This window comes from Athene cunicularia, assembly GCF_003259725.1.
Source record: "Athene cunicularia isolate RWA chromosome 3 unlocalized genomic scaffold, athCun1 chr3_part1, whole genome shotgun sequence".
NCBI classification, from domain to species: Eukaryota; Metazoa; Chordata; class Aves; order Strigiformes; family Strigidae; genus Athene; species Athene cunicularia.
Genome location: NW_020799097.1, coordinates 23,991,979 through 24,017,668, shown reverse-complemented (window position 1 = coordinate 24,017,668; position 25,690 = coordinate 23,991,979). Strand labels below are relative to the sequence as shown.

The window sequence follows — 25,690 nt, the reverse complement described above, 5'->3', positions numbered from 1 at the left end:
ATTTTTCTGTTTGTTGGGGTTTGTTTTATTTTATTTGTGGGGGTTTTATTTTGTTGGGGTTTGGGTTTTTGGTTGTTTGTTTTTTGTGGGTTTTGTTTTTTTTTTTTTTACTTATTTACAGATACAACAGACATAAAATTTACTAGGGGAATATCTACAAAAAATAGGATACATCTGTTGCCTGAAACTCTATGAGGCCATGTATTAACAGGCTTTTTACACTTAAATTTCTTTTTAGAGGGCTTTTTTGTTTTAGTATTAATATGTATTATCTGAGCAAATAGCTGTCCTATTGCTTGTTTTGTCTTCTGTGATGTTTGGGAGAGATTTTTCTCACTGAACCAATAGATATTACTCTTGTTTAACAAGCTACCAAATAGTAAATCTAGAGCCTGTGCAAAACATGTTGTTGCTTTCTTTACATATTTTAAAGTAAAACAGAGGAGCTTCATAAAATAAAATGGAATAGTTTGAAATCAGTTTGGGAAGGTTCTGGGTTTTTTATATCTAGGCTGAAATTTTCTCCAGATTAAGATGCATTCAACATCTTATGTCAAACTGTCATAGATACTCTGTCATGTTACACTGCTGGTGCAGCCCAGGAATGGTATTTTATTACATTGTAATGAAGGGACACAGGTTTTGTGAAGCTGGGCTAGCTAAATGTCAGTTCCTATTAGGTATAATGGTTGCATGGTACTTCTTGTTTAAAGTTATTTTCTGGTAATTACCAAACAATATTGGTGGGGGAACACCAAATTTTTCTGTTTGCTTATAGCTAGAATCTTAAATTACTGTGTGCTGTGTGCAGACAAACAGGAGAAGAAAAAAAAAATCAGGAATATATTAATAGACAGTTACATTGTTACCCACTACCTTTATTACTGGGGAAAAATTTTGTGGTTCAGGTGGAAATAAAGTTACTTTTTGCCAGCTAATAATAGCCTAAACAAAATGTCAGAGGCTTTTACTTAATGATACAACTGTAACTACAAAATAATATGGTCAATATAAGAAAAAACTTGTTAAAAATGTAAATAAGTTTCTTGGCAAGATATACTAAGGATGTAAAAAATTGCCTTAGCTCTTTATCGATAAAGATCCATTTTAGAATTGTCAGGAAAAGCTTTAAACTTAAAGGTTAATCCCAGTATCAGCAAAACTAAGCAAGGGTAATTTTACCACTTAAGTTTATCAATGAAATTGCATACCATAACTGAAATGAGTAAATATAGCATTGTCTCAGTGCTTAATATCTTTAGGAAAAAAAGTGATACAGCTGCACAAAGGAAAGATCCCAAAGGGAAAGCCTGATTTTTAGAAATACTAAAAATACAGTTTGGACATCTATTTAGGGTTACACCTGCATGGTGGGTTGGTTTGCGTGTTTGTTTGTTTTTAATTTTACCACATGAAGATACTAAGACCGATTGTTTTAATGTTATCATTGCTTGGCTACGGTCATGCCAATTTGTCATCCAAGTTTATATTTCCTGATCACATATGAATTTTCAAATTTCATTACCCAAATTCTGGAACTATATCCACATGAAGATACAAAACAATGTGACTTTCAGAGGTGCTAAGAGTCATCATCCAAGCAACCATATTGTGTTACAGAGTGAACAGATAGAACATTAAAACATAGTACACACACACACATCTGTTTTCAGTGTTTTCAGAAATATTTTATAGTCCTTTTTATATACATGAAGAAAATCCTAATACCAGATAGAGCAAATGTTTCAAGCTCACTGCATGAGGTCTTCTTGTAGACTACACTGGGAACTCAGTATAGATAAAGGATTTTCAGAACTGAATCCTAATGTATTAGTAATCCATAAAAACTCATCTGATGTTGCCTGTTTTTTTCAGTCAGATAAAGACTGGGCTGTTTCTTAACATTCCCATATTAAGCATAGAAATACACCTGGCAATGTACTATTATTTGTAGTAGTTGTATCAAAAAGGGCTCAACTGAGATATCATTTTTTGTTTTAATGAAGTCTCTATGTTTCCTTAACTATATTCATACTGGTCTAATACTAATATAGTATATCATAGTGTAAAAGTAAATTAGTATTTCTATTAGGAGAGTGTTATATATCTGAGTAATTTTTGATACAGAATACATTTATACTAATTCTATTTCTTCCATAGGAGGAAAGACAAATAATTTTTCACACAGCACATTAAAAATAATAACAATAATAATAAAAAAAGTTAAAAGATAACTAGATAAATTGCATGCTTATGAGATAATTAAGAGTCAAAATAGGAAAAAAATTGAACAGATAATGCCCATTAAATTCAGCTTGAATGTATAGTGTTTGGGGTGTTTTGTTTTGTTTTTCTTTTCAAATTAACTGAAAAGCAAGATTTGAATCTAGATTGAATTAAAACTCAGCAATTAGAAAGTGAATGAGACAATATTTTATGACAAAGTTATTTGCTGGCTGGAGAGTCTTGTAAACACATTGGGTCAGAGTTTTAACTGGCTTGTTTCTTAGAATGCCCCCTAACAGATATTTATGAAATGGATATAAATAACCGGAATACAGAGACAAGTTTTTCCCATCTGTACCTTCACAGCTTTTAGCAACCATCATTGATGAACTGAATGGTTCATCCAGCTATCACAGTTAAAAACTACTGATGGACTGTCCTTCACTAGTTCTTTATAAATATTTATGGATTTTGGCTTCCATTGCATCTTTTAGCAGTGAGTTCCACATGTACTACAGTGATTTGTATAATTATAATGAAGTGATAAATCAGAATAAATCAGCTCAGGCATTCTTATTCTCATTGAATTTTACATCCACAAGAATGAGGACAAAAGAAAACTTGTCAAAGTCTTGGAATTACTTATATTTGATACCAAAAAAATGACAGATATTATAGAATGTTGCAGTATGATGTATAATGCATTTTACACATCATTGAAAACTGGGGAATTGAATATAGATTTCACTTGAGATTTATCTTTTTTAAGTAATGAAAAACCCTCAGCTGGTTCTGAATTGGTTGATAATCAGCTACAGTACTTGTTCTCCCAAAGTTTTTGTCTTAAGTCCTCCTCAGATGATGAGAGGTCTTTCTAGGCAGTCCTGACAGTAACTACACTTTTCAAAGTGGCTTCTCTTCAAGTCATTGCTAAACACAGGAGAGATGGTAATATGTTTATATATGGTAATACTGAGTAATATGAACAAACTCCTTTTAATGCTGTTATAAGCAGTGATACTGTTTTGGTAAAAACTTGATTCATACTGTGGGATGTATGTATCAACCTAGTTTCAAAGTAAGACACTGCTGACTGGAAAGACTTAACTGTCTTGGTTATGATGTAGGCTGCTGAATGCAGATAGAAGCATGATGGGAATATACACATATGCAGAAACACAGAAATACAGAAATCATGTGTGGAGTATATAAATAGTCCCCATACTCAGTAGGTCTTGGCAGATTGGGATAGTAGGTAATACAAAACTGAAGAATGATGTGATTTTAAAAGATTGTTTCATACATTGTTGAGGGATGTTTTTCCTATTTGCCAATATATTTGTTTCTGATTTTTTTCCAGTATTCTAAGATAGATATATAAGCAACATAGGAAACAACTGAGATCCTTCTCATCTTTCTCACTGACAATATATTTTGCATTTAGATCAATGATCTCTCTTTTCCGCTCTCCGTATGGGCTGTGGTTCTTCATTTTGGTTATACAGTACCCTATCTTTCTGTTTAGTTCCATGGCACCCATATCTTGGTGAGCAAGACATCCAGTAGCCTTTGGAAATTGTTTAAGAACTCTGGGTTGAGGAGGATGCCAGCTGTCCTTTTTATAAACTCGAGGTGGTTATGCAGAAAGTTAGTTTCTCAGTAAAGCACACAGGATTCTGACAGGACAAAGACCCTTGAAGTTTTTTCCTACTGTCAGCTGTAGATAGGACCTTAGAGCTGGATTCAGATTACTTTATTCAGATTTATAATTAGGCACTTGAAATGCTGAAATCTAGCATATGTCTGGTTCCAAGAGATGCCTCTGAAATCAGGGTCTTCAGATCCAAGGAGGCATAAATCAAATGGCTATCTGTGACTGCTGAATGCAGGGTCTTTTTAAATATGAACTCTTTTTAAACTCTGTCATAAAGATACTTAATTTTAAAAACTGTCACTTATTGTTGTAAGCTCTAGGAAATATAAACTTATTTATGGGAAAATGAAAGTGCATGATATGTAAGCAAAACATAATACTTCATTGATGGACAAAAATGTGCTAGATCTATTACACTGGAGTATTGTAAAATGTCACTGTGCACAGTTCAGTTAATCTGTTTTATTACATAGAGAATGAATAATGTTTATAAAATTTCCTTATCCTGGTAATTTTATACTCTATTTTGATTATATGAGTATTGGGTTTTTTCATGGAATCATAGTCCATAAATCCAAGACATGTTTAAAACGTATATGTTTTGTGAGATAATACTATGAAACAGAAATATAGTCTGACAAATTAAGAGAAAGTGCACATTTCTTTTTTTTTTTCCAGAAAATAAGTTTAACTGTATACAGTCATATCCTTGGAAGACCTGAAATGCTGTCTATTAAAAACTCCTGCCCCACCAGTCTGCAGCTGGGAACCAACAAGTTATGTTCTTTCACCAGATATTGTTTAACTCTATTGAAAGATAACAGGATTTCATTGATTTATAGTCTGAGGGATTCATAATAGTGGATCATAAAAGAAGGTAGAGAAACAATAATGAGATTTTTCTTATTTTTTATTATCGAATATGTCAGATAGATTGATCCTAAACTCATTCACCACAGTGACTGCAGAAAGGCACAGCATAGAAGAGCTCTTAAAAATATTCTTATTCATCCTTTAGAGACAGTTGGTAAACATGCCCACATACAGACTGAGCTTTTTATATACAGAAAACTGTGGGGTCTTTCTTAGCCATAAGAGACAATGTGACTTCTGCAAATGAAAATCTAAGAAAAAAAATTGCTATGAAGTATTCCTTCCAATGAATTTTTTTAATTAAGCTTTTTCCTTCATTCCTGTTTTCCATTAGATATTCTCTAACAAAGCCAAATGGGACACCTGAAATCTTTCTTTCAAGAAAAAGGAACAACTCATATCTTAGTCATAGAATGGTTTGGGTTGGAAGGGACCTTAAAGATCATCTAGTTCCACCCCCCTGCCATGGGCAGGAACACCTTCCACTAGACTAGGTTGCCCAAAGCCCTGTCCAACCTGGTCTTGAACACCACCAAGGAGGGGAAACCTACCAGTTCTCTGGGCAACCTGTTCCAGTATCTCACCACCCTCACAGGGAAGAATTTGTTCTTTATATCTAATCTAAATCTACTCTCTTTCAGTTTAACACTTACCCCTCATCCTGTCACTGCACTCCCTGATAAAGAGTACTTCCCCATCTTTAAGTACTAGTAAGTCACTATAAGGTCTCCCCAGAGCCTTCTATTCTCCAGGCTGAACAACCCCAACTCTCTCAGCCTGTCTTCATCAGGTAGGTGCTTCATCCCCCTGATCATCTTCATGGCCTCCTCAGGACTTTCTTGAGCAGGTCCATGTCCTTCTTATGTTGGGGGCTCCATAGCTGGACACAGCACTCCAGGTGGGGTCTCATGAGAGCAAGGTAGAGGGAGAAAATCACCTCCCTCAACCTGCTGGCCACACTTCTCTTGATGAAGCCCAGGATACAGTTGGCTTTCTGGGCTGTGAGCGCAAATTGCTGGCTCAGAGTCAGTTTTCCATCCACTACTACCCCCAAGTCCTTTTCTGCTGGGCTGCTCTCAATCCACTCATTGCCCAGCCTATATTTGTGTTTGGGATTGCCCTGACCCATGTGCAGGACCTTGCACTTGGCCTTGTTGAACTTCATGAGGTTTGCACAGGCCTGTCTCTCAAGCCTGTCGAGGTCACTCTGGATGACATCCCTTCCCTCCAGCGTGTTGACTGCACCACACAGCTTGGTGTTAGCAAACATGCTGAAGGTGCACTTGATCACACTGTCCATGTCATCAACAAAGATGTTAAATAGCTCTGCTCCCAGTACCAACCCAACACGAGTGCTCTCCACTTGGACGTTGAACTGCTGAACACAACTTTTGAGTGTGACCATCCAGCCAATTCCATCCATCAAATTCGTGTCTCCAATTTAAAGACAAAGATGATGCATGGGACCGTGTCAAATGTTTTGCACAAGTTCAGGCAGATAATGCCCAATTGCTCTTCCTTTACTGATCAACGCTGTCACCCTGTTGTAGAAGGCCACCAAATTTGTCAGGCACGATTTGCCCTTAGTAAACCCATGACCACAGTCACTAATCAGCTCCTTATTTTCCATGTGGCCTAGCATAGTTTCCAGGAGGATCTGCTTCATTGTCTTGCCAGGCACAGAGGTGAGACTGACTGGCCTGTAGTTCCCTGGGTCTTCTTTTGTTCCTTTTTTGGGGGTTATGTTTCCACTTTTATAGTCAGTGGGATCTTCACTGGACTGCCACAACTTCTAAAATGTGATGGATAGTGGCTTAGCCACTTCATCTGCCAGTTCCCTCAGGACCCACAGATGCATCTCATCAGATCCTATCGACTTCAGGTGCCTTCAGGTTCCTTGGATGGTCTCTTGTACGGTGGGTAGTTCTTCATTCTCCCAGTCCCCACCTTTGCCTTTTGCATCTTGGGCAGGTGGCTAGAGCACTTGTCTGTGAAGACTGAGGCAAAAAAGTTGTTGAGCACTTCAGCCTTCTCCATACCTGGTTTATCAGTTCTCCCTTTCCTTTCTGGAGAGGGCCCATATTTTGTCTAGTCTTCCTTTTATCACTGATGTGCTTACAGTAGATTTTCTTGTTGCCCTTGACATCCCCGGCCAGATTTAATTCTGTCAGTGCTCTGGCCTTTCTAATCTGATACCTGGCTACCTATCCTTGCTTCCATCCTCTGTAAACTTCATTTTTGTGTTTCAGATGGTCGAGGACTTCCTTGTTGCTCCATGCAGGCCTTCTGCTGTTCTTACCTGACTTACTCTTTCTTGGGATGCATCACTCCTGAGCTTGGAGAAGGTGATCCTTGAATATTAACCAGCTTTGTTGGGCCCCTCTTCCCTCCAGGGCTTTATCCCATGTCACTCTACCAAGCAGATTCCTAATGAGGCCAAAGTCTGCTCTCCTGAAGTCCAGGGTAGCAAGCTTGCTATGTGCCTTCTCAAATCCCTGAGGATCTTGAAATCTACCATTTCATGGTCACTGAAGCCAAGGCTGCCATTGAGCTTCATACTCTTCACCAGTCTCTCCTTGCTGGTAAGAACAAGGTCCAACATAGTACCTCTCCTCAGTGATTCCTCTGTCAGTTCGATAAGGAAGTTATCATCAGTGCATTTCTAGAACCTCCTGGATTGCTTATGCCCTACTGTGTTGTCCCTCCAACAGATTTCAGGTGGTTGAAGACCCCCATGAGGACCAAGGATTGTGAAAGTGAAGCTGCTCCTATCTGTCTATAGAGGGCCTTATCTGCTTGGTCTTCCTGATTGGGTGGCCTGTCACAGACCCCCACTATAACACCTCTTGTTCCTTGCCTTCCCTTTAATCCTGACCCACAAGCTCTTGGTTGATTACATATCCATCCCCAGGTGGATCTCCTAAAGAACCTGTATCTTCTCATTCCAACACTTCAGTCAAATGTGAAATTCCACCAAGTCTCCATGATGCCAATAAGATCATAGCCCTGCAGTCATGTGCATGTCTCTAGCTTTTCCTGTTTATTCCACATGCTATGTGCATTTGCATAGAAGCATTTAAGTTAGGCCCCTGATGAAGCTGACTCTCTGGCTGGAACTCCTCTGTGCAGCTCTTTAGGTGCTCTCCTGCTGTGGTGTGATCCCTCTTGAGGCTCTGGGCATCTATTACTGTCACTGGCATCAAGCTGGTAGGAGTGGGATGGATTGAGTTTCCCCTCCTGTGGCAACTTCAGTTTAAAGCCTCCTTCACCAGCTTCGCAAGACTGTGACCAAAGATACTCTTCCCCTTCTCTGACAGATGGACCCCACCAGCCCCTAGTTGACCAGTTTTATCAAAGTGAATCCCATGGTCTAAGTAGCCTGGCTGTAATGCCAGTCCTGTAACCAACTGTTGATTTGCCAGGTTCAACTTGCCCTTTCAGTCTCCTTCCCTTTCACCAGGAGGATTGATGAAAAAACTACCTGCGCTCCAGAGTCCCTTACCACTGCTTCCAGGGCTCTCATCCAATATCAAATACATGAATGAGTTTAGGATCAACTCATCCAGTATAAAATACATAATGGAGACCAGTTCCTGAAGTAAAGAAATTAAATTAGTTACACTGAACAGAAAAACATTTATCAATCTTTTTAGCATACTTTGAAAATCTTACAGTAGCAACTACAAATGAAAAGACCTTATAAAGTATTACAGGATAGACTTTTTTCAGCACATCGTAGTAGGTACCTGATGTACTTAAAAATTCTCATTCTATCTGCAGTAGACACTATTTTTATATAATTTAAATTTGTTTTTCAGAACAGTTATGTCTGAAAATACAAAAAAACCCGTGTCTTCATGTTAGTATTTTCCTTAGCTGTTGTGACTAAAAATAAACAGTTCTGGGAGATTAACATGTGCGTGTAAAGGGGCAATTGCACTGGCAAGTAATAAATATTTCATAATAAGACAGGTAGTTACTGAACATTGATTTATACATCTGCTTTTTGGCATGTATCTTGTTAGAACTTAATCCAGTACTAAGAACTCATAATAACTGAAAGAGAAAAAAAAAAAAGAAACAAAAAAGAAACTACTTTTTAGATGTGCAATTGCTAAATTTTATTGAAGAAATGAAAATTTTCCCTATATGGGACTGTAGAGAATTTGTTAAGGGATTAATATGGACACAGTAAAGTATCTGCAGTTTTCGGAATGTTAACAAAAATGCCCATCAAGATAATGGCAGTAAAACCCCTATAACTTCAGTGCTCCTAAACAGCATACTCTGTGTGCTGTAAGATCTATATTTTATCATTTCAGCTATTAATAATTACACTCAACTAGGAAGAATTCTTAAAGTAGAATTTTATCTCTGAAGTGCTCAATTACTATATAGTTAGGAACAAAAAAGCCTACAATTCAGTTTTATATTTGTTCAGTCGTGAGCTTGTTTTAAATTTCCATTTCCTTCAGGAGAGCTGCCATATTAACTTTAGGACCCTACACTTATCTTACCTGGCTCTGGATGGAAAAACTCCTTGAAAGCTATGGAAGAGTAGCTTGCAGTACTCAGGGCCCAGGTTGAATATTGCTGTATTGAACAATAAAATCTAATTGATTGCTGTGTCCTAGAACTTAATGTTCCACTTTTGCTGGACAATGAAAGCCATTAATCAGAATAAACCTAGACATATAAGGAATTATTGTTCTTTTATTCATCAGCCTGAGAGTAGTAATAATCTTCTAGAGAAAGAATATTCTATCCAGAGTGCCATGGAATATTGTCCCTATGATGTTTGTCAAATACCAGAACAATAATCAAGAAAAATATTTGCTAACACAGTTGAATCAATAAACTGAGATGTTCTTAGCGGGCTTTTCCAAACACCAATTTTAATAAATAAATAAATAAATAAAATCATGCCTTTGGTTTTAACCTCCAACCAAACACAAAGTATGTTCAAGTATGATATCCAGTGTGAAGTACAATCAAATACAAAAATTAAGCTGGAGACTTCTCTGCACAAAAGTAGAATAATTAGAGAGAATGTGTGAAGAGGGTTGTCTTCAGAGAATAAAGTTATGAGGTGTGTCATGTACCATGAGCTGAATTATAAAAGCATTTATATGCCTTGGATGACACTCAAGTGTTGGTATTTACTGATCAGGTCACCCTAGTTCTTATGTTTCTAAGGTGAGATTAATCTCAAAATAATGTGGAAGTCTGAACTACCACAGATGATACGCACTCCCAAAATACTTACTCCTCCCCATTGACTGTACAGGGAGCCTAGCCTGTCTCAGACAGAGGCCACTGCACTGCCAACAGCTGAAATAATATATGATGAAGCCCATCTTTAACTCATTTCATCAGGCCAAAGTGCTTCTTTCTGAGCGTGCATGTAAACTTCTGCTCAGACAACATGAGAAACTATATCAGTTTTTGAAAAATATATTAAACTTATGCTTAAATTTCCATTTTAAGTTATCTGACTATGACTTTGTCACTTAAAACTTTGTTTAATGGAAACAACATACCACAGGAAATATTTTTATATTAAATTTTAATAATTTAGTTTTAAATACATCAGTCATCAACATGTTCCTGTGTTAGTCATGTTTCAGTTCAGTTGTGTTTCAACAGTTAAGTGCCATGAGAAGGGAATGAAGCGAGTAACATTTTACCAGACTTTTAAAGTGTTCTCTAATAAGGAATTTGAAAATTTGATGAAATTATCACAGGCAAGGTAGTCTTCTTGCTTTTGTCTTTTAATCACTCCATATGAAACATATATCTGAAGTATTTACTGGGCAATATTTGTTTATAATACAATGAAGTTAGTAATGACCTTAATGAATGTAATAACTTTACAGTGGCTCCGCATAACACGATGAAACATTTTATTTAATGTTTGACTATTTCATTTTGAAGAGGAACTTTAACAGCACACTCATCTATTAATGTTTAAGCCTTCTACACTCAATATGTAGGAAAACTGAGCAAATAAAAATGTAGCATTCTTAGAACACACAGTTAAAAGGATCTGGATCATTGAAATTGACAGTCACTTCTTAAGACTTTATTGTTGGGCTTATTCCCTTACTCATCTATAGTTGTTCTTTCTTTCATCCTTTTATACCCATCAATTTTGAGTTTCATTCAAGCTGTTTTCTTGGGCCCAGACAAAAATATTTCAATGTAGAATTCTGTAGCAAACACCTTGTGGTCCCTCAGGACTTAAGGTGTTTGTCAGATTTTTCCTGTGCAGCAAGAGCTTTCTGGAATAGTCATCAGCTTTCCTGACTCACCTGAAAGAAGCTCTGTCCATCTCATTCAGCTTCCCAGTGACATACCTTGTTATCCTGAACAATTGTCAGAAGACTATCTAGGGGTGCTTAGTAAGCTAAAACTTTCTAAGGCGCTCCTATGCCTTTGTAGCACTAGGGTGAAAAAAAGGGCTCATCCAAAAACTTATCTACTTGTTTGAGTTAATTCTTATCTCAAACAATATTAAAGTAAAATGCAAATGAAAGTATTTGATCACAGCATCCAATATAAATAACGATTTACACATGGTTATGGGAACAGGCGAAGAAGGGAGAGAAAAATCATGCTTAATCTAATTACTTTAAATGAGAAAATTAGAAACATCTCACACCCACCTTTTCCTTCTCTCTGTCTCTCTCCACTTCTGAACACTTTTCTAGTAGATTATGTTAGCTGTTATAGATAGTCCCTTATCTCAAATTGCACATGAAGAGATGATTTAAACATCTATGAAGCTCATATAAAAACTGTTCTTATCTAGGAGTCTGACCTCTCTTATCAAGCATAAGTATTGTTTCATTTCATTGGTAATGCAAATAGTCTTGTTAGATTAGCTGTCCCCTCTTACATTTTGTTGAGTTGTCCCCTAATGTATATTTAGCTATAAATTCTTCCTTCTCCGAGTGGTGACCTGCAGCTCCTGCTCCACAAGATGCAGTGAGTATCCATCTGACTTGGCTTCCCTGTACTTCTGATGCGGAATTTGTGCCAGCTTGGACTCTTGCCTCTCTCTTCCATGAGCAGTTTAATTCACTAAAATCACACAGACATCCCAGCTGGAGGGAGACAAAAAAAAAAAAAAAAAAAAAAGGGGATCGTTTTCTGCCATTTTAATGAATTAAATCAGATCACAGAAATTCCAGCAAAAATGAAAGTTGATACATGTGAGAAGGTGCAATACAGAAGCAAAGGGTTGAGGAAGGAGTTGTAAATGTAGGAGGAGGAACAGTGAAGAACATCACACTTCTTTCAGGCAGCAGCCTAGAGAGAATCTCATCTCTGTGAGAAACTGCAGCCACAGTATGCATGCTTTGATGTCACATGTGCCCTCTAACACAGTTTATAAAACTGTACATTTACAGACATGGTGCAAATGCAGCTCATGTGCTGGTTTAAGCCCTGCCGGGATGGGAGAGCACGTTGCCGTTGCCCCTCCCCCACCCGCGCCAGTCGGGTTGGAAGTTAAACACAGACCCCGGCTAAAATAACAAGAAATTTAATACAACAGAGTGATAGAACAATCTGAATAACAACAGTATCAATGGTAACAACAATAAACAGCAATAACAATGAACAAAAGATATACAGAGAAATACCACAAAATGGTCAGGGAACAAGCCCACCACGTGTGAGTCTAAACCCCCAAAACCAAAAGCGAAAGTAAAAAGTTTCCCGCCCCTGGACCTGACATCAGCATGGTATGAATAACCCGGCTGGAGATCCCTTCCCCCTCTCTCTCTGCTGGGGAAAACTTGACCCTATCCTAGTTGAACCAGGACAAGCTCATTACTTACTTTTGGTTGATACCAGATACACTCTTGGCTATCCTGGTGTTTCAATGAGTTTGAGGTAACAGACCTCTAACATAGTCTTTTAATGTATCTGTATAAAATACAGATATTTCTATACATACGTACAGAATATATATAATTGTCATAGCTTAACTCTGTCATCAATTAAGCACCACACAGCCACTCACTCACTCCCCCCCCACCTCCCCACAGTTGGATTGGGAAGAGAACTGGGAAAAAGAAAAAGTAAAAGTCATGGGTTGAGATAAAGACAGTTTAATAAGACAGAAAAGGAAGGGAAATAATAATAATAATAATAATAATAATAATAATGATAATAATAATAATAATAGAATATACAAACCAAGTGATGGACAATACAATTACTCACCACCTGCCGACTGATGCCCAACCAATACCTGTGCCATGGTACCCACTACCCAACTCCCCCAGTTTTTATACTGGGCATGATGTCATATGGTATGGAATGAACCTTTGGCTCATTTGGATCAGCTGTCCTTGTTGCATCCCCTCCCAGCTTCTTGTGCATGTCCATGCTGGCAGGGCAGCATGGAAAGCTGAAAAGTTCTTGACTTAGTATAAACACTGCTTAGCAGCAACTAGAACATCAGTGTGTTACCAGCATTTTTCTCATCCTAAATCCAAAACACAGCACTATACAAGACACTAGGAAAAGACTATATATATATATATGCACACAGATTTTGTCTTCATGCAATTGCTGCAGCCATCATACTTCACCACTTTCTAAATTACTTCCTGTTATTGTGTTGAGTAGCAAGTAATGATCCTTGAAAGTTCTTGTTTCAACATGTATCTGCATGGGTGCTCATATAAATATTTTAGCTGAGAGAATTTCAAAATGGAAGTTAGTTCAAAATTGAAAATCTGCGTACAGTTTCATCTCTTTAGTTCCTAATTCAGAGGCCTGTTATCAAAACACAGTAAATGTTTTACCCTGTTAAAAAAAATAAACCCAACTCAAAATTAAAAATAGAAATACTTCTGTGATTACAGCAATAGCAGAAGTATTAAAAACTGATGCGTAATATGTTTTGTTGAAAGGCTTCTTTATTTTTAAACTGAACTAGTCCTGATAGAGTTTGTATTTTCAAATCTTGTTTTATTTTGTTTAGACTTGATTCAATTAATTTTACTTATTACTTTGCTATATTTTTAAACAACTAATGTTAATTCAACCACATATAGATGTCTGGCTGAATACAAAATAGGGAAAATAGATCATAAAATCATAAAATGATCTGGGTTGGAAGGGACTGTCATGTTCCAGTTTCTTGGGACGATGGCTCAGATTCACCAATTACCTGATCAGGATTAAGATGAAACAACACTAAGGATTTTTCAATTCACAAAGCCCAATTTCTATTTGCTCACAACAGGTAATTGGCATGAAACTTTGTCAGTAATCTTTGCAACCTCTGCAATAGGCATTAAAGTTACACCACCTAGTGGCAGATCTTATAACATGCCCCGAGAAGACTTAAATATGTCTTAATAATCCTTGCCTCACATTCAGACACAAAGAATAAGAATGAGAGAGAAAAGGGGAGAGAGGAAAAGAGAGAGAAAGACAGAAAGGAAGATTTTATCAGTCCAGGTTCCAGCATTGGTCCAGCCAGCCCAAGGGTCCACTTCCAGAGGGGCACAGCACCTTGTGTCCTTTCATAATTCCTTGCCCATTGCCCAGGTGGGCAGTCGGGCTCAGGCTGATCATGCATCATATGCAGTTTATGCTTTTAGAATTCTTCTTGCTTTTGGTGCTTGCGCAGTTTGTACTTTTAGATTCTTCTGGAAATGGATCAGTGGGCTTGGGGGTCATTGGGGAATTATATCCCTCCCTGCAGGTGTGACCGTTGTTTGACCTTTCCTTTTGGGACATGGCTTCTCTATTGGCTCTCGGTTGAGTTGCTCAAGACAGGGAGGTTTGGCCTCTGAAACGTGTGCTCCCACCTCTTCAGGACCCCCTCCTCTTGCCACGTCTCCCTTCCAGTACCTACATAGCCCCGACATTTCAATAGGAAGTTTCCTTTGCCAGAGTTCTTTATTGGATACTTGAGACATTATGGTTTAATTGGACCATCACAGGGACCTTAAAAATTGTCTAGTTCCAACCCCCCTGCCATGGCCAGGGACACCTTCCACTTCACCAGGTTGCTCAAAGCCCCGTCCAACCTGGCCTTCAACACTTCCAGGGAAAAGGCATCCACCACTTCTCCAGGCAACCTGTTCCAGTGCCTCACCACTATCAAAGTGAAGAATTTCTTCCTATTATTTAATATAAATCTACTCTCAGTTTAATTAATAAGGGTAAATAAGTTGGCAAAGCCCCCTTTAATTCCTTCCTTTTCCATTTTATGGAAGTGAAGTATCAGTAGTTTTTTATGATAATAGATTATCTCTTGCTTGTCAAAACAATGTCAAGAAACCTATAAAAGAAACAAGATTTGGTTTAGTTGTTCAAAAACATTATTTTCTTTTCTTAGCAAATCCACAATCAAAACCAATATTGTTCTTCCTCTCTAGATAGTTTTCTTAATTAAATGCAAAGTAGTTTTTCTGTACCTGTATTTGAGTCAAACAATAACTGGAAAGTTTTAGTGACAGACAGTTATTAAAATTATTACTAAAATCTATAACAATCTCTTGATAATTCAATAGAGACCTGAAAAGATGTTATGCTTCTTTATCTGACATACTCTACATAAGGAAAACATTATTCCTTCAAGGCTGTATGAAAACAGAATACCTTATTACTTGTATAACAATAGACTAGGGTCTGTGTGAGAGAATTATGGAATAAGAATCAAAATTAAAACATCACTTAAAGTAGTAAAACATGAAAAAGTGTATCTACTCCACATAATAATCAGTAGTAAGAGCATCCTCTGCTATTTCTAATCCTGCTGCATCCAGGCTGTCTTCAGACCTAGAAAGAGAATAGCTTAGATGGTGTAATTATTCCTTGTGAGAAGCATTGTTCATCAGCAGAGGTATAGTAATATACTAATATAACTATATAACTATACAGCTCTCAAAACCTGGCCCTTAATTTCTTTATGATGCGGTAACAGGCAGCATGCACAGGAATTCTCTGAAAGTCTGTCTTGTTCCAGTGCAGCAGCTAGTATGTAGGGAATGAGAGATTTGAAGTTCTCCATGAAATCTTCATCCTGTCCCCTCAGGTAAATGCATCCTATGATGTTATTTGAAAAATTATGTTTCTTTGCTTTTTTTTCCCCCCGATGAAATTGCTCTTTAACAGGTCACTGTATGATTAATACTCAGTGGATGAACAGCATTTTTTTGTTTCCTTTAATCCCTATTCAGTGCACGGCCTCAAATACTCTTTAGCACAGATCACTTAAACCTGTCACTTGTCCAAGAGACAACCAATTTTAACCCCCTGATGTTAGAATCTAAGGGCCTGGCTGATATCAGCAGTGAAGATGAAAACTCAATAATTCTGCAAATCAGACCAAGTATTGCCAGAAAACACCCAAATAACATTATATATACATGTGTTTGTGTGTGGTGTTTTGCCTATTAACAGGCCTAGCATAAAGGACACAGCCAGCATAAAGATCAACCAATAACCAAATTGTATTTGATACAAAAGGGTCAGTACATGGGTGAGCACTGGGGATACAAACAGGTCAGTCAGATTATACATAATTGACATCAATCCCACTGACCCCAACCAACAACAGGTGGAATAAACAGTGACATGCAGTCTCCCATAGAAGGGATGGGAGACAACTGAGTCAACAAGCCAAACACATAAGACCAAGGAAGCCACACACTGAATCTCTACACAGCCCACACTTACAAAAGCCAGACCTGACTGGAGCCCAGTCCCAGGGAGGCAGGAGGCCCTTCCCCAACAGGGAACTCTGCACAGGGCACCCACCTCACACACAGACACTGCCCCTGCCTGCAAGTGGTCCCAGCTTTTATCCCTCAGTGGGACACCTGACCTTTGCTTACTTAGTGCAGACACCTGGGGCTCATTTACCCAATGGCTCTGTCTGCAAGGCCGGCCCCACCCTGGAGGGAAGTCTAAAGGTAAACTCACCCCCCCTTTGGGAAGGGCTGTGGGAATCATCCATATGTCAGCCTTAATCTGGGGTTTGGGGTTGAAACCCCAGCATTTCAGTGTGTATATGAAAAACTTAATTAATGTAGCTTAGACTATATATCATTTTTTCTATCTAAGTCAGGCTATCCCATGTTAGGCCTTAAAATCAGTTACAGAAAAGCACTACCTTTTTCAGAGCAGAGGCAGAACTCCAACATAACTGAAGAATTCAATTTCTTTTGTATTACTCCCCAAAGAATAAATGTCTTCAGTTAAAAAAGAAGTGAGAATATTTCAGTATTATTTTTAGACAGCATTGGAGAAATCCTCAATAAAGATTGAAGCATGAAAGGTTCTGTTAAGAACTTTGATATTAAGAAATGTGGTTCTTTACCTCATCTGATTTTTTTTTTCCCATCTGATACAAAGGATTTCAAAGTCTTCATCTGATATTAGAATTAATATGTAATTTGAGATAACATTATTTCTATTCGTATGCAACAGGAATGAATTACTGTGTGTGCTCACTGGAAGTAGAGGCAACTTTGCTTTAGTTGCACCTTTGCTTTCAGAACAACCTAACAGCATGATTAAGTGCTGCCTGTTAGTGCTTCCTGAGTGCCACGGAAGAGATCGTTGCATTCAGAATACCTATTGCAACCCTGTAGTTTAGATGAATGCCTACACTGTGCCCATGAATGATCAAGGGAGCACTAGTTAGTCATGGGCAGAAGAGGTTCATGCGTGTTGAGTCACTGGCACAGGTTGCCCAGAGAAGCTGTGGCTGCCCCCTCCCTGGCAGTGTTCAAGGCCAGGTTGGATGGGGCTTTGAGCAACCTGGTCTAGTGGAAGGTGTCCCTGCCCATGGCAGGGGGGTGGAACTAGATGATCTTTAAGGTCCCTTCCAACCCAAACCATTCTGTGATTCTCTGATTTGTGTTGTAACCTTTAATGGCCTAGACTCTCAAGCAGGAATTGTTATGAAGTGCCACTGTTCAATTTACTGGTATAGACATAACCAAACTGCTTGTTTTCCATGAATACTTGTTTAATATCAAAAGTTAGCCCATAACAGTAAAGGCTGCAGTGAGTCAGAGGAAGCACACTGCACTAATGCAAGCACACAGAGAGCATATGTGCACTTAGTCAGAAATTGTGGTACGTGATGCACCTCTCAAGTGGGAAAGATCAAAGGAAGTGTTCTTCCTTGTTCTGCAGCCTTGAGAAGCAGCACTGTGTTGTTCTTTGTGGGACTGGGAGGAATCATTCTGTCTTTTATTAGTTGAGCAGTGGTGTCCAAGGTCTCCATTGATGAACTCAAATAGATGACTTATAAACTCTTCCCCCTGCCATGAAGCTGCATTTTGTATACTAGAAAAATGAATGACCATGTGTTTTAGGGACCTTTCCCCCACTTTTTGCATCTTTTGCTGCAGTTGTAATATTCAACTTTGTGGGACTAGAAACACACTGTCTTTGACAGTACTGGTACTTTTCTCTGAGGAGCACACCTGTAATGTTGTTAAATCTTTTGTTATGTTTTGACAATTGCTGTATGATGGACATATATTTGATTTCTATTCCCTGATAAACCGTAGACCTAGAAAAAAGTAAGAGGGAAACAAAAAGTTTTTCATACTATCTTTAACTTTTGTGTGAGTTACAGATCTGCCTGCTGTACCAATTCAGGGGGCAATATGCCACTTTCAGCAGTAACTATGTCCATTTCTCTGTCTCACACACACCATAGGTTGCTTGCCCTCCAGAAATTCCAGGTAAATGATCAGTTAACATGTACAGAGCAATTTTACACTGTATTCACAAGCATTTAGATTTGTCATTACTAGAAACTCTGACATTGTCAATAGGAAGTCCCACCTGCACATGCTGAATGCCACAGAGTGAAGTACTTCGTATAAGAGCACTGCCTTTGATGTACATGTGTGCCACAGGATTCCAGTCTAACCTCCCATTCAGAATTTGGTATAATTTCTGAATTTGGGTACTACAGTGAAGAGGTTTTGAAAACCCTACAGGAAAAACAAACAACAAACAAACAAACAAACAAACAAACACCCACAAAAACCAAAAACCCAACATGTCTCCTATACCAGTTTTAAGCTTGCCTCCCAAACCAGCCTTACAGCTAAATTTTCCACTTAGGTTATATTTAATTTTCTTACTTTCTTCAGTTAAAACACAAACAACATTTCTGGTAAAGAACACATTCCTGTCTAGTATACAGTAGCATAGAAATCATACAGCTAAAGTAGAACTCTGATAATGGGTTGCTTAAAATACTCTCTCAGTGTATTGCTGTTATCTTTCATTGTATAATGGGAAGATTTGAGACCATTTAGCTGTACCTCGTAGAGTTCACATAGCTCTGAAAATATTTGTGTACTCTGTGACAGGAAATAACTGTTTATTAGATATTTAACTGATTTGAATGTGCTTTTATAATTATTTTAATTTGCTTTTTTTATTAATATAAAATTTAATTCATGTAACAATGTTTCAGCCAGTGTTGCAGACTTTGAAATCCAGAGCTCTGGTTATGCCAGATAGAATGTTGTTACATATATATTTCATTTAAAAAAGAAAACCAACCCCCAAATTTCTAAGAGATAAGTTTGTGTACTTGGACAAATGAGTTATCAGTTCAGTGATATGAACTGCAGTTTATATATAGTAAAACCTTTAGATTTAGCATATATTATGTGAATATCTAAGAGGCACTAGAAAATTATATAGTTTTGGTATTCTACATATGGTTTTATTTTTTATTTTCCTTTTAATTAGATCACAGTTGTTTTTACAGGGACACCCAAATTCTAAGTAGCTTTGAAATATTTAGAGTGCCTGATCTAAGTTTTAAAGATATATTATGCTCTAAAATGGTCTAAAATAAAAGAGTTTATGAAAGAGTATATAAGGTATAAAAGCCCATTTGAGTGAGATGTAGAAACATGTGTAGTACTGAATGTTTTGACCAATACGTGTAAGAATTATTGACTGCCAGTCCCAACATTTTGAAATGTGTAAATCCTCCTTTAAATGATCTATCCTTTCTTTCAGTCAAAGCTGTTAAATTAATTTTAACTAGGATTTTTTTGTTCCTTGTTTTGTTAACAGCCAGATGAAGAAAATAAAATTATAAATGAGAATATTATTTTTTTCTGATGTAGTTGGTATGTCCAAATGGAAAAAAAGAAAAATAATTTCTCTTTTTCAGTATGTCAGACTTATTCCATTACAGAAAGAAAAGGGATTTAGACATGACTCTAAATAGACTTCTCCAGCATCGGTGATTCTTAATATGATGGGTTTCCTAGTAATCTAGGATATGTAATGAAACTCTGAAATTGCATAGTGCAGTGAAAAAGGTGTCTATGTTACTACACTGATTCATTTCAGAGATACAAAATATCATTTTGGGGTTTTGTCTTTACCTCTGATAATATGTACTATGTCTACTATAGCATTGGTAAACCTCACACAAATTATTCCTTAGCTGAAGATTTCTGATATTGTTCAGTTTGGGTTTTGTTTCAAATAGTCTACATTTTTGAAAAGGACAAACTTTATTTCTTCTAGTTCTCCAAAGTTACTAAGAAAAAGAAAAAAAAAAAAAAAAGACACTGGGTAGACTAAGACATTAATTTACATGTTATCAGATACTATGTGGTAACTACTTGAGCACGTTCATATTAACATACGGTGTGGTGCAATGATAGACTATGAATGACCCTATGATATGAGCCCAGGTCCACGAGCCTGTTGTCTATATTAGAAATATTTGTGTACACTCTTTCTTCACAATATCCATAGCTCTTGCAAGCTGGTTTTTAGTAAATATGAATAGGACTTAATTTACACAAAAATAGTTCTAGCAGAATAGTTATGTTCCAATAATTTACCACCCAAGCTTAACATTAACTACTGCCCATAATCCTTATTTATTCTTTCTTAACACCTGAGATTTGGTTTTCTGTGAGGTAACTGACACAACAGGGAGTCAGATAATGAAATTTTTTCATAATTGAATATGCTTATTTTTTGTTGAATGAGTTGACACATGTGTGCATCTATACACATGCTCACAAACACACACACACACACACTCACAAGACTGTTTTACTTCTTTAATTCATTGAAGAGCAGTTTGGAGATACAAGTTTTGACCATAAAATGGATAGCTGTAATGGGGAAAATCCCACATTTCTCCCAGGCAAATTGTTACTTAACTAGTAGTAAATTAGGATCACTGTTGTCAAATATATTGTAATTTTTTTTTTTTTTTTTTTTTTTTTTTCACTTTTAAGTTTTGTACACTTGAATTTTTCCACCATTAATATCACATTCTTTTTTGCTTTTCCAGGTTGACTGGTATGAATCTACCTTCTCCTGTTATCAGCAGTAAGAACTGGTTACGACTTCATTTTACATCTGACAGCAACCACCGACGAAAGGGTTTTAATGCTCAGTTCCAAGGTAAGAAATGTACAGAAAAAAAAGAACTTTACCTTTAAGCATGACTAAAAGTGGTGGTGAAATTTGCAATTTATGTTTAAATATCAGGGACGTAGTAAAGAGCTGACTCATACTACTACTTCTCTCACACTGTGTAGCATTTACCCTTGTGTGATCAGGCATCTCTAGGGATTTAGTTTTGGAAAAAGTATCTGTGTTTCACATTGTAGTTTGCTCTAAGTCTGTCTTTGCTTGCTCACTTTCTCTATAATAAATTGCTTTGCATTCAGTCTGATCTTTGCTTTAAAAACATGCCTGGAATGAAAACTTGCAGAAAGTCAATTCCACACAAAGGCATGCCCCTATCTAAACATTGTCTTCCTTCATTACTCAAAATCTAACTCTTATCCAAAAGCTAGATTCATTGTTTGAAAATTTAACTCATCCCTAGCATAACAAAATTCGTATTTCAGCCTCCTGCATAGATTTACATAAACAACTTTAAAAGAAGGCAAGAGGATGTCAGTGTTGCTGTCAGTTGCTGCTCATGTTCACCTAGATACTCATTAAAATACAATTTTTTAGAATGGAATATTTATTGATTTTTGTACTTCACAAATCATTACTCAAGATCAGAGAGACATTAGTTATACTAAAATTGGAAGACCTTATTTATTTATCTGTGCTTTAAATTCTGTGCTTACATAAGCTGTTTCAACCATTTTACCCACACACCATCAAGTGAGTTTAGACAATGAGTTTAGACCTTCCTTTTTTCCTGAAACTGCAGGGCCAGTATCACTTTAGAAATTAAAAATACACTGCAACAACTCTATGTTTCTGTTGACAATGACATACATGTAGAGTGGATATAAAAACATGTAATATGCGTAGTTATTTTAAAAAAGGTTTTAACAATTTTAGTAAAAATGAAATCTGTGAAATTCCATTTTATTTTGGCAACTCAAGACAAGTATGTATTCTGTGATCCTTTGTACTTGCAACTTATTTCTACGAAGTTTAATGAGAATAGATATGTAATACCACTATTGGTGACCATGAATTCAAATGCACTGCTTATGTTAACTCTGTATCTTGAGACTATTAACAGATCATGGAAACAATGTAGATCATCTTGATGATGCACCAGAAAACTAGGAATCTACAGAATAGCAAAGGAAAGTTTGGAATAGTGTAACCAACACTGGTTACAACCAACATTTTTGTTCTTTTTCAATATATCTTATCTCTAGCCAAATACTAACTATGGAATTAAAGCTTAAGGAAAATGTCTGGGGAAATCATGATTTTAGATATATATCTGTTGCTCAGCATAATACATCAGATATTGGGTGTAAGGGTAAACTTGACTGATGTAGAATACGGCACATGAATGACAAGTGGAAGTATCTTATTACAATTCAAACTCTTGTAATTATCGAAATTTCCTTTCTTGATTTATATCATCCTTTTAAAATGCAGGTTTATACAATTTACTGCATTAAATACAAAGATATCCAAATTATATGAGCCACAGCTATCTTATCGGAGTTGATAGCAATTAAATTCCTATGTTAGTGATATAAACATTATAACTGTGTTAAAACCTAGGAGACAGTCTTTCAACACACATAGGATCAAAATTCAGTGATATCAAAATATGGTTAATTTAACAGCTTCATTAATTCTTTTTTATTACACAGCATTAGTAATTCTTTCTATTACATGTGTATTTGAGAACTAAGCAATAATTCAGGTTTTTATTTCAACCAGAAGTAACAATGATGTTTACAGCTAGAGCAGCCTCCTAGTACCACAAATCACAGAATAGCAGATGTTGGAAGGGACCTCTGGAGCTCATGTAGTCCAGTTCCCTCCTCAAAGAAGGGTTACTAGAGCAAGCTGCCCAGGACTATGTCCAGTTGCGTTTGAATACATCCAAGGTCAGGGACTCCACAACCTATCTGGGAAACTTGTGCCAGTGTTTACCCTCACAGTAAAAAGGCTTTCAAGTATTTATAAGTGAAATTACCTGTGTTTCAGTTTGTGCTTATTGCTTTATGTCTTGATATCACTGTGAAGAGTGTTGCTTCATCTTCTTACTTCCTTGCTTCAGGTGCAAAGCATTTGACACTGTCCTACATGACATCCTTGTCTCCAAACTGGAGAGACATGGAGTTGTCAGATGGACCACTCAGTGGATAGGAAATAGCTTGATAGTTGCTCTTAAAGAGTTGCAGTCAGCAGCTCGGTGTCCAAATGGAGAGCAGTGATCAGTAGCATTCCTCAGGGGTCAGTGTTGGGACCGATGTTATTTAACATCTTTATTGAAGACACGGACAGTGAGATTGAGTGCATCCTCAGCAAGTTTTCTGACGACACTGTGGATGAAAGTATTAACACTGTAATGATTTAACAGCACAGCAAGGTTTATTAATGACCAGCACCACTTCATTATTAACCAGTTTAAAGATTTATAAAAATAATTCAGTAAAATAAAATTAAAATAGCGACTTAAATACAGATTTGAAGATGACAAGATTCACACTACTTACTATTCGGTACCTTAAATCAATACATGTATACATGTGCATTCACAAACACAAGACATACAAACATACAAACAGACGAAAGTATTTGGATCCAGTAAAATAAATATGTACACACACTCGTGAAAATAACTGCGTATACCTAAACACATCAGTACGTGGAGAGAGTGAGTGGGTTAAAGACAAGCTAGCTCATAGTTAAAATTTCCTGAGTTCAGAGAAAATACTCACAACACATTGGCATTCCTCAATGGGCAATAGATGAGAGGGTTGACTTTGCCATGGCCTTGTGCCAGCTGTAATGGCAGATGATATCTTAAGGTTTTTTGGTACTTGAGAGGCATCTCAACTCAGGACACATGCTGGTCACAGGCCTGCTGAGATCCAGGAGACATCAAAGGGTCTTACTTAGGCTTGCTGTTTATAGGGTCCAAGAAAACTGACTTACATCAGGTACTTTTCCACTCTGGCCACATCAAGTGAGATGCCCACATATACTTGGGATTGATATGTAGTTGAAGTATCATGTATTTGAGACCGTTATAGTAAATACATAGACTTTCCAAAGTAAACATTTAACTCTCACTTTACTAATAGACAAGTACACATTACCAGGCTGAACAAATCTTAAAAAGTTTTTTGATTCTTCTGTTTTCCCAAGGTTCTAGATCTTGGGCAACATCCTCAGGGCATTCAGGACTCCGCTTTCCTACATTACTTATACGGCTCTCTTCTTTTTCTTCTTGCTTAGAAAGAAGAGTCCTGTAAAATGAGTCCGTTCTGTCTTTTCATGATTGTTTGCATGGTTCACTCATAAAGTGTTTTTTTTGTGTGTGTGTGGTAAAGCTATATAATTATGCCACACAAGAATAATAGTCTCCATTGTTTTGGAGGAATAGAGAAGTCAGTGATTTTGATTACAGACCTTTAATATTAAATGAAAGCAGCCAATTGCACCTTGCTGGATACTAAGTTATTGTATTCTAGAGTCCTTATAGCTCATAGATTTTTTTAAATACCTGTCAGGTATAAATCTTACTGACAAACAAATTACAAAAAATATTCCTCAGAAAGTGATAGCTTGTGCATTTGCAGACTGCATCATAAGGACAGTGGTGGCTTGACCTTGGCTGGACGCCAGGTGCCTATCAAGGCACTGCCTGCTCTATCACTCCCTCTCCTCAGCTAGGCAGGGAATAGAAAATATAATAAAAAGCTCATGGGATGAGATAAGGGCAGGGAGAGATCACTCACCAATTACCATCATGGGCAAAGCAGACTTGGCTTGGGGAAATTAATTTAATGTATTGTCAATCAAATCAGAGTAGGGTAATGAGAAATAAACTCAAATCTTAAAACACCTTCCCCCACCTCTCCCTTCTTCCTGGGCTCAACATCACTCCTGAGTTCTCTACCTCCTCTGCCTGAGTGGAGCAGAGGGATGGGGAATGCTCATTATGGTCAGTTCATCAGATGTTGTCTCTGATGCTTCTTCCTCCTCACACTCCTCCCCTCCTCCAGCGGGGGGGGTCCCTCCCATGGGAGACAATCCTCCACGAACTTCTCCAGTGTAGGTCCTTCTCACAAGGTGCAGTCCTTCAGGAACAGGCTGCTCCAGTGGTGGGTCCCCCACAGGTCACAAGTCCTGACAGCAAACCTGCTCCACCGTGGGCTCCTCTCTCCATGGGGCCACAGGTCCTGCCAGCAGCCTGCTCCAGCGTGGGCTTCCCACGGGGTCACAGTCTCATTTGGGCACATCCACCTGCTCTGGCATGGAGTCCTCCCCAGGCTGCCGGTGGATATCTGCTCCACCATGGACCTCCGTGGGCTGAGGGGGAACAGCTTCCTCACCATGGTCTTCATGACAGGCTGCAGGGGAATCTCTGCTCCAGTGCCTGGAGTACCTCTTCCTGCTCCCTCTTCATCTGACCTTTGTGTCTGCAGAATTGTTTTGCTC

The 25,690-nt window shown here is 37.6% G+C and overlaps 1 protein-coding gene across 1 annotated transcript in view; it reads left to right on the top strand.

Moving 5' to 3' along the window:
- The window catches only part of CSMD1 (CUB and Sushi multiple domains 1), a 1,016,265-nt gene that overhangs the window by 506,779 nt on the left and 483,796 nt on the right, over window positions 1-25,690 (top strand). Inside the window, exon 6 of the mRNA XM_026844050.1 lies at window positions 21,093-21,205. Coding sequence (XP_026699851.1) covers window positions 21,093-21,205 — 113 coding nt within the window. The remainder of the gene's footprint in view (window positions 1-21,092; window positions 21,206-25,690) is intronic.